Source organism: Dysidea avara, chromosome 11 (assembly GCF_963678975.1).
Source record: "Dysidea avara chromosome 11, odDysAvar1.4, whole genome shotgun sequence".
NCBI classification, from domain to species: Eukaryota; Metazoa; Porifera; class Demospongiae; order Dictyoceratida; family Dysideidae; genus Dysidea; species Dysidea avara.
In genome coordinates, this window is record NC_089282.1 from 16,670,157 (window position 1) to 16,679,518 (window position 9,362).

Below are 9,362 nucleotides of genomic sequence, written 5' to 3' on the forward strand. Positions count from 1 at the left end.
CCTCCCCTCTAATGTTTTAAGTGGTGTCCTACAGGGTTCTATGTTAGGGCATCTGATATACATTTTACAGGAATTAATGTTCTATTTGTTGCCTATATGCTGATGACGTGATCTCATACCATAATAAGGGTTGATAGCTTAGTAGAAGCCTAATGACCTGCAACCATACAGTTGAACTAAAGTTAAAGATGTCTTTTATGATTGGTTCAGTAACCCTTAAAAGAACCTCTGATAGCTAAAGCTACATGATAAACAACTTTAGCTATATAGCTACTATTGTTGCCTGGGGGTATCAAACTGTCTTTAATCAACACGTGGATAATGTATGCAAAACTGGCTAAAACTGTGTTAGGTTTTGTAAGGAGAAATTATTTATGTAAAATCATGAAAATGTGTATCTTGCTTATGTTAAGCGCAGCAACAGCAGCTAGCACCAAAGCTAACTGTATTCCAAGACTACAACCGTAAAACCTTGAAGAGAATTTCTAATTAGGTTGCAGAACGGAAATTTACGGCTACTAGTGCCAAGCAAAATTTTCCGTGCACTGAAATTGATACACTGCAGATCATATGACGAGGCGAGGATGAACGTTTATACGTACTTGCTTCTTTGCATTCCTCTGGCTCTCTCCTACGATTCTGAGACTAAGTAAGTGCAAATCTTGTTATAATTGCAGCCTAGGCCTGCCGCAAGTATACAGTAAAACATAACACACGTTATTAATATTTTTCTAACTCCACGTACCATGTGGGCGTGGCTGGAGAGATAAGAGTGAACCTTTTCTTATAGTGTTCAGGTGTGGACATGTGATGGAGGTCCTCGTCAACAGTGGATGATGGATAGTCAGTCACAGGAAATAAAACTAAAAAGTGATGGGAATTGTCTTGACATAACCAACTGGTCTAAAGACAATGGAGCTAACATTTACATATATGGATGCCATCCTACTGATAAGCCTGAGAACCAACAGGTCATTACTCTCATAATTAAGTTGAATTGTCCTCTTACTATGTATTTAGCCATTCATGCATGCCACACAGTTGACCTTGCAGTTGACACACTGAATTATGTAACTAGCTATGTAGCTGCAGACCAAGCTGGTACATGTACGGTGTATATCTTAGCTAGCTAACACACACACACGCACCTGCACCTGCACCCGCACGCACAAACGCATATGCACACATACACATGCACACACATACATGAACGCACGCACGCACGCACACACACACACACACACACACACACAAACGCATATGCACACATACGCATGCACATGCACACATACGCATGCACATGCACACACACACATGAACGCACACACACATGAACGTACACACATGAACGCACACACACACACACACACACACACACACACACACACACACACACACACACACACACACACACACACACACACACACACACACACACACACACACACACACACACACACACACACCCATAATCAACCTTGCATTGCCAAACTACTTTTTTTACTGTGTGTAGGTAGGGAACACCTTACACATACATATTCACTGACTATACCTTCTATGTATATTACAGTGGTCATACAATCCCACAACACATACCATTACTAGTAAAATGGATGGTAAATGTGTAGATGGATCAGATTCTGGAGCTTATGATGGCACTAATGTTCAGGTAAGGAATGATATAGTCAAAGCCCCTACACCATGTATGTGTTATCCAGCAATGGGACTGCAGTGCCGGAGCACAGAACCAACAAGTATGTTTCTACGGTCAAGTGAAGCTAGGCGTGTGATGTGTAATTGTGCTAACAGTGGATATATAATTCAACTGATGGCACCTTTCATTATGGGATGGATAAAACAAAATGTTTGGATGCTGGTTCTAGTGTTGCTACATGTCAAGGAGCTTCAGTTGAAAATCTTCCATTTTGGTAGGTAAACAATCCTCTTATAAGTGTATACTGATAATGTGACCCTTTTATATCAGTGATACGAAATTGGATGTAACTGCTAGAGTGAAAGGTAACTTCAGTGTTGCAATATTTTAACATTATATTTTGTAAATTATAGATCTCGTTTCACGTATGAATACCAGTGAGAAAATAGCTCAACTAGGCACTGCAGCAAAAGGAGTAGCAAGACTAACAGTTCCACCATATCAATGGTAATGGCTATTCTCTTTGTAAAGTTGTTTTACAACAATATTACACTTATAGGTGGTCTGAGGCACTTCATGGGGTATCTCACTCCCCTGGTGTGAGCTTTGGTGGTCAGGTGTGTCACTATGCTGTGCCTGTTTGTATTCAGTACAATGATTCACTGTACAACAGATTCCTAATGCTACATCATTTCCACAAGTGATCAATTTGGGAGCAACATTTGATTCGTATGTGTAATACATTAGGGCCATTGTAGTTAATACTTTGATCTTGTGTTCATTTAGGCCACTGATTTATCAAATGGGTAAAGTGATTTCCACTGAAGCAAGAGCTATGTACAATCAAGGGAGAGCTGGACTGACATTCTTTGCACCAAATATTAATTTGTACAGGTGTGTGGACCTGTGCATGTTGTACATGTGTGCATGATATACATGCGTGAGTGTATATGTGTGTACATGTGTGTGTGTGTGTGTACATGTGTGTGTGTGTGTGCGTGCATGCGTTCATGCATGTGTGTGCATGTGCATGCGTATGTGTGCGTATGTGTTTGTGCGTGTGTGTGTGTGTGCGTGCGTGCGTGTGTGTGTGAAGTATGCAGCGATGGTGAAAGTTAATTGCAATGGCATGTCAGGCAAAGTGATTGTCATGTGATGTCTTATCAGAGCTTCAAACAGAGATTGAAGCATTTTGCATTTTTACTCTATTCAACAACAAAGCAACAGCACATGTTTCTATTTTACAATGGACATCCTTGGAAACTCATTGAACTCATCTCTCTGTATGATATTTGTCTCCTTGTAATGTTCCCAGTCCATTTACAATTTTAATTTTTCCTGTGCAGTGTGGCATTCCCTTAGTATAGTTCCACTACAGGCCACAATCAATGCATATTGGTACTGGATTTTTTGTGAATACTCCATTTATTTGGAATAATATACCACACTGCATATTGGCTCTCACAAAAGTGGAAACCTTTTGGAAAGCTTTGAGAACTTACTTTTAGTTTTTATTTGTTTTTTTATTTGTTTTGTTTTATTAAATGTTATCCCACTAGTGACCTGTTTTGTTTACAACTTGTAAATCTTGCCTCTGTACTTGCAGTTAGCATGTTTTTCTGTGTATTCTCTTTATTTTATGTATGTATATTATGTATATTGGGGAAGCACCCTTGAACAGGAGCCTTTTGATGCAATCCTGTCTTTGAGACAAATTATAGATGATAAATAATAACAACACAATGATTATTCAATTAGAGTATGACTTATTTATGATATTATGGTTGTTCTATTAGAGTATATCAACCTATTCATAAATTTCAACCAACAAAACCCTTACACTGGCCTTACTTGGAGTGTGTGTTGTGTGTGTATGTGTACGTGTGTGCATGTGTTCATGTGCGTGTGTCAAGTGCATGTGTGTGTGTGTGTGCACGCACATGCGCATAGCCAAGTTTTTGAGAGTAGGTTTGAGCCAACCCAAATTTTTCACACATTATAATTATTCCATTATGTTTCTAGGTTAGCAACATTTCTTACAACTATCTTGGAACATTTTAATCAATGAATGCTCAATTAGAGTATTTCAGTACAAATTAAAGTGACTGTTCTATTAGATCTAAGGAGCTATGTATAATGGTATCGTACTTTGCAACTTCCATTGACTGCTCTATTAGGGAGTGTTGATCTATTTTCATGGAATCAAGCTTCATAATTAATCCACCTATTATACATTATGCTGACATAGGACCCAGCCTACTATGCTTTTTATTATGCTGGCATATTTGATGCAGGTCTATTTGAGAGTGCCTGTGTGGTGCACAGGCATCCCAGTGCTAGTTTGTTCGACAGCAATAGCTGTTTCACATGGCTGCCAGAGGCTTTGCTTTTGTGTGTGTATGTACATCAGTTCTGTGTCTGTACATGTTGTGTGTTGTGCTTGCATGTGTGCCAGTGTGAGTGTCCTTCACAAGTTTACATTTACTGTAGGGACCCACGGTGGGGTAGAGGTCAGGAAACACCTGGAGAAGGTACAAAAATACTTTACAGCTATATAGTCAGTATATATTTCAAACACTACAGATCCCTATGTCATTTCTCAGTATGTTATCAACTTTGCACATGGAATGCAGGAGGAAAATGCTAATGAGTTAGTGACTTGAACAACATACTAGTTACATATTCACTGCATGATATTTACACTACAGTTTTTTGAAGACAGTTGTGACCTGTAAACACTATGCAGCATATGGTAAGAGTTACCACTTGACAGCTTATAAAGTGTTAGTTCTACTTGACACGTGTTTTACATATCCAATAGAGAGTTCATTTTGTTATTTATAGTCTGAATTCTATTGGTAACTGCACAATTAGAGTACTTTGTTGCAACCTGTGTAATCTATTAGAGTAACGTAAGAAAGAGTTAACAGTGCAGAACTTTTCAGATGAATTCTAAATAGTAGACTTACTGCATTTATTTGGGTGCAGCAGCTTAAAGCTTTGGCTTATGCTACGTTCTATAATATACGTTTGTTAATATTTATCTTGCTACTTGCAATTCTCTTGCATGCGATGCAACTTTGAAACTGTTGGTGGACAAACATTACCCTTAAGCTGTATGTGTGATTCTTTCAATAGACTTGGAAAATTGGAATGGAACTGATAGACATCACTTCAATGCAATTGTTTCAGATCAAGATTTAGTGGAGGTTTGTTGACTTTTGTATACCTTTTATACAGTGGAAATACATAATGTTTTATAGACATACTTACCAGGGTTTGAGGCATGTGTGAGAGAAGGCAATGCTGGTAGTATCATGTGCAGCTACAATGCTGTTAATGGAGTACCCAGTTGTGCTAACAATTTTCTACAGAACACCATAGTCAGGGAGCAGTGGGGATTTGAGGGTTACATTGTAAGTATATAGTAGTATAGGATGTTGAATACAACATAATGACTTACATAATAATTGTATAGGTCAGTGATTGTGGAGCTATCAGTAACATTTTAAGCACACATCAGTAAGTGATGGGTATTAATTTTAGTTAGAGATATAATACTATTCAAATTCCAGTTACACATCAAATAATGCAGACACAGTTGCAGCTGGATTACGTGGAGGGTGTGATCTTGACTGTGGTTCATTTTACCCATCACATGCTCAAGTACAGAAATGCTGCTATACAATGATGATTAAATTTGTGAACCTTGCTAGGAAGCTATTGATGATAAGACCATTACTGAAGCTGATCTTGATCTTGCTGTAACAAGACTGTTTACATACAGGTTAACATTGTTAAATTATGAAGCGTAGAGTAAAAATTAAATTTGCATGCTGAGCACACCTCTATATCATTCTGTTTTGTTTTTTTAAAAATTTATTTGGTACTTTGTGCGTGTGGTTGATTTATAGGATGAGGCTTGGTATGTTTGATCCACCAAATGATACATCATATCACATTCTTTCTCCTGATGATGTCAACACTGCTGATAGTCAGGTATAGCATGTGTTTGTGCGTTTGTGTGTGTGTACATGCGTGTGTGTGTGTGTGTGTGTGTGTGCGTGCGTGCGTGCGTGCGTGCGTGCGTGCGTGCGTGCGTGCGTGCGTATGTGTGTATACATGCTTGTGTGTGAGTGTGTGTTTACATACTGTTTTCATATATTTCTGTATCTACCGAACATACAGGAATTAGCTTTGAAATTAGCTCAGGAAAGTATTGTGCTCCTGCAGAATAACAAGAGTGCGTCTATAATTTTATATACTATGTAAATATTGTACCTGACATATATAGGTGTCCTCCCCCTTGATCCCAAATTGTCTGTTGCTGTGATGGGGCCCAACTCTGATGCAACTACAACCATGCAAGGAAACTATCATGTAACGGACAGATATATTTGCTGATTCAAAATATCCAGTTGTTGTACAGGGTACAGCTCCCTTCTTGATTTCTCCAATTGATGGAATAAAGTCAATGGCTAGTAATGTCACAACAGCAAAAGGATGTGATGTGAAATGTACTGATGATAGTGGGTTTAAAGAGGCTGTGACAGCAGCTCAGAATGCTCAGGCTGTTATAGTAGTTGTTGGTCTGGATGGGTCTCAGGAAAGGTACACTGTCTCCATAGTGATAATGTTATGATATAATAGGTGATGGTATAGTGAAGGTCATGATCGTAATGACATATCTCTGCCTGGCAAACAAGAAGACTTCCTTATGGCTATTAGGAGTGCTACCAAGAACCCTATGATTGTGGTGGTGATGGCTGGAGGACCAGTGGATATTAGCTGGGCTAAGGTCAGGGATGTGACATAAAGTTCTTTACTGGGCAGACAGTAGTTATTGATGTGCCCAAATTAACATGCACCTCCATATAATTAAGATCCCAGCACAGCAATTAATTGAATTATAGTTATCAGTAAATTAAAGTTTTAGCTAGTATGCTAAATTAGGAAATTATAATAGTATAGCTCTGAACTATTCATTGTCATAATGGCAAATGGTATTCCAAGTATGCTATGACTCAAATTCTATAAACCTCAGAGGTGGATTAAGGGTATGCACTTTGACTGCAAATGTGACTATATAGAGCATCTGACTTATTGCATAGAATGATGGTTGTATTCACTGTTGTTATGATATACAGTAATCATCCCACCTCTACTCCTACATTTCTGTTTAATACTCTAATCCAACAATCACTTCTGAATGAACTTAATGTCCTAATAAAGCAATCAGTTTATTAGTCTAGACTATTCATCTAATAATGCAGACTATTTAGTGTTTGTGTGCAGCTTAGCGTATGTGTTACAGGCCAATGCTGATGCAGTTCTTTGGTGTGGTTATCCTGGACAATCAGGTGGTAAGGCAATAGCACAAGTAATTTATGGAGAATTTAATCCTTCTGGAAGACTGCCCTACACTATTGTAAGTATTGTATGATTTATGCTATACTATCTTACCTTTGCGTCTTACTGGGCAGTACCCAAAAGATTATGTCAACCAAATATCATTCTTTGACATGGGTATGCGTAGCAAGCCTGGTCGTACATACAAGTTCTACACTGGTGATGCTGTCTATCCATTTGGATATGGACTGAGTTACACAACCTTTAATTTCACATGGTGAGACATTTGCTTAAACATGTGAACTCTATATGCTTTACACATGTATAAACAATTAGGTCAGAATTAGAGAAGTTGCCAAAGTTTCAAGTGTTAGATGAACTATCAACTGTACAATATCAAGTTACTGTCACCAACACTGGTAGCAAATCAGGGGCAGTTGCAGTTTTAGCTTACATGACTTACAGTGTATGTCTTGTCTTCAACTTTTACATCATCATGTTAATGTCATTGATCAGGATGTTAATGCTCCAATGAAACAATTGTTTGGATTTCAACGGGTTGAACTGAACCCTAAAGAAAATGCAACTCTTTTCTTTGATGCTGGAGTGGAAACATTCAAGACAGTTGATACAGGGGTACAGATATGTATATCAATCATTCAGTATTGTGATAAGTGGTGTATGTGTATTTTATAGGGTAACAAGGTATTGAAGCCAGGAAGTTACACAGTGAAGATTGAAGATCTCACTCACACCATCACATTGGTGTAACTGTTTTATCTGGATATAAGAAATTCTTTTAAGACCATGCACAATGTAGGCTGTATGTTGCCATTGTAGTTTGAATGGTTGTTTTTGTATAAATGCTAAAGGGTGTATCACTGTCACAACATGCAGGCAAGGACATTGTAGTATAGCTGCAAGCAAATTAATGTAGTGTGCTTGTCAGCCACACTTTTCAGCTATTGTACCTGTGTCAAGTATGTAGGTACCAAACCAGCTATTGCTACCTTATTTATAAGGTTGCCTCATTAAACGTTTGAGGCACGTTGGAGTAGTTACTGTGACAGCTCAAAATGTTTGACTGTATGTTCACCATATATCTGCATTAGACTTCTTTTATTGGTAAATAGTTAGTTATCCTCAATATAAAAATAGCTTGGCTGTAGCTACAAAAAGGACATGTTCATGAAAGTAAAAGTAATTGGTAATAGAAAGAGCATATATCTGAAGTGGCCTGGAAGAATGCATGAATGTTAATATGGTAAACTAATAAACATTACTAGATTTTCAAGTTATTCTTATAAGTGGTTTAGCTATACCCTCCAGCCATAATCTTTTTAAAACAATCATCCATAACATTGTGAACATCCATCAGATTTACACCAAACTGAGACTAGTACGTTTACATCCTTGAAGAAAGCCAAAGTAATTGAGTTATTATACATTTATTGTTTACCTATACCGTACACTTCAACAAAAGAAGATAAATGTACAGACAAATCAAAAAGAACAATTATAATAAGATTAATTATATAATGGTTTTTGGAATACAAAATCTAAGCCCAAGAAGTAAACCAACCAATATTTTCAATTGTCATGGCTGGGGGGGGGGGGGGGGGTACAATGTAGGAAATTCTTTTGACATCCACATGCACTGTAGACTGTATAACTAATTGTTGCTATTGTAGTGCTAATGAATGATTGCTTTTCTTGTAAGCATATTTTTATTATTGATTAGGTGATGGAGGGTGTACTATTTCCACAACTGGAAAGAGTATCTAATTAGCTAGCTACCAAAGTTTATTAAATTCAGCAATATTAAATAAAGACGTTTTGTGTTTACGTGTATCAAAAGAGAGAAACCACATGTCATTAATGATAAAAAGGCATGAACAATTAATTACAGAACTTACAATTAAACAGTAGTGTACTTGGGCTCATGTGATCACATATGGAAATTTCAAAATGGTTGCAAAAATTACAGTAAAATAAATAGAATCAATTGTTAAACAGTCTCCAAAAAATATCCTTCTTGAAGTTGAGATTGAAATCCCTGCAGCGTAAGCCTCCTACATACATTGTGACTTTGAGATGGTGTTATACAGTGCTGCCAATGATGACGGCAAATAGCAGCCCAGAATTAAATTATACAAAGAATAATGGTGAGTGATTCCTAACGGTAATCTAACTAGATTTGGAGATATTCTTCCTTAGATTGTTTGCAGTCTTTTGTAGATTCAAGATGTATCTAGTGGATAAGGTAACTCAAGTAATGCCACTGAAATTACATGCTTCATTGTGGATTACAATGTCAAGACAGTAAAGACGAATCATTAAACATGGAGGAATGGGGGCT

The 9,362-nt window shown here is 37.5% G+C and overlaps 1 protein-coding gene across 2 annotated transcripts; it reads left to right on the forward strand.

Annotated features, from left to right (window-relative positions):
• Positions 1-448: 448 nt before the first annotated feature.
• On the forward strand, positions 449-7,895 carry LOC136238758 (uncharacterized). Of its 2 annotated transcripts, XM_066029344.1 has the most exons (28): positions 470-649; positions 791-971; positions 1,571-1,669; positions 1,719-1,754; positions 1,810-1,928; positions 1,985-2,019; positions 2,068-2,161; positions 2,214-2,271; positions 2,328-2,383; positions 2,441-2,548; positions 4,145-4,185; positions 4,238-4,304; positions 4,363-4,406; positions 4,793-4,863; positions 4,918-5,070; positions 5,133-5,176; positions 5,230-5,320; positions 5,371-5,441; positions 5,569-5,653; positions 5,843-5,897; positions 5,949-6,034; positions 6,084-6,265; positions 6,317-6,452; positions 6,969-7,082; positions 7,138-7,280; positions 7,340-7,469; positions 7,520-7,639; positions 7,700-7,895. In XM_066029344.1, exons 1-28 carry the CDS (start codon positions 585-587, stop codon positions 7,772-7,774), a joined length of 2,559 nt encoding a protein of 852 aa, XP_065885416.1. In that variant the 5' UTR covers positions 470-584; the 3' UTR covers positions 7,775-7,895. The 2 variants fall into 2 exon arrangements, 1 of the variants encoding a protein (XP_065885416.1); XR_010693193.1 differs by lacking the exon at positions 7,340-7,469 and having other exon boundaries at positions 449-649.
• The last annotated feature ends 1,467 nt before the right edge of the window (positions 7,896-9,362 follow it).

Coding starts and splice junctions, on each gene's coding strand:
- LOC136238758 (XM_066029344.1), top strand. CDS start 585: ATGAACGTTTATACGTACTTGCTTCTTTGCATTCCTCTGGCTCTCTCC. Junction 1,670..1,718: donor ATGATGGCACTAATGTTCAG/GTAAGGAATGAT, acceptor TGTGTTATCCAG/CAATGGGACTGCAGTGCCGG. Junction 5,177..5,229: donor AACATTTTAAGCACACATCA/GTAAGTGATGGG, acceptor TTCAAATTCCAG/TTACACATCAAATAATGCAG.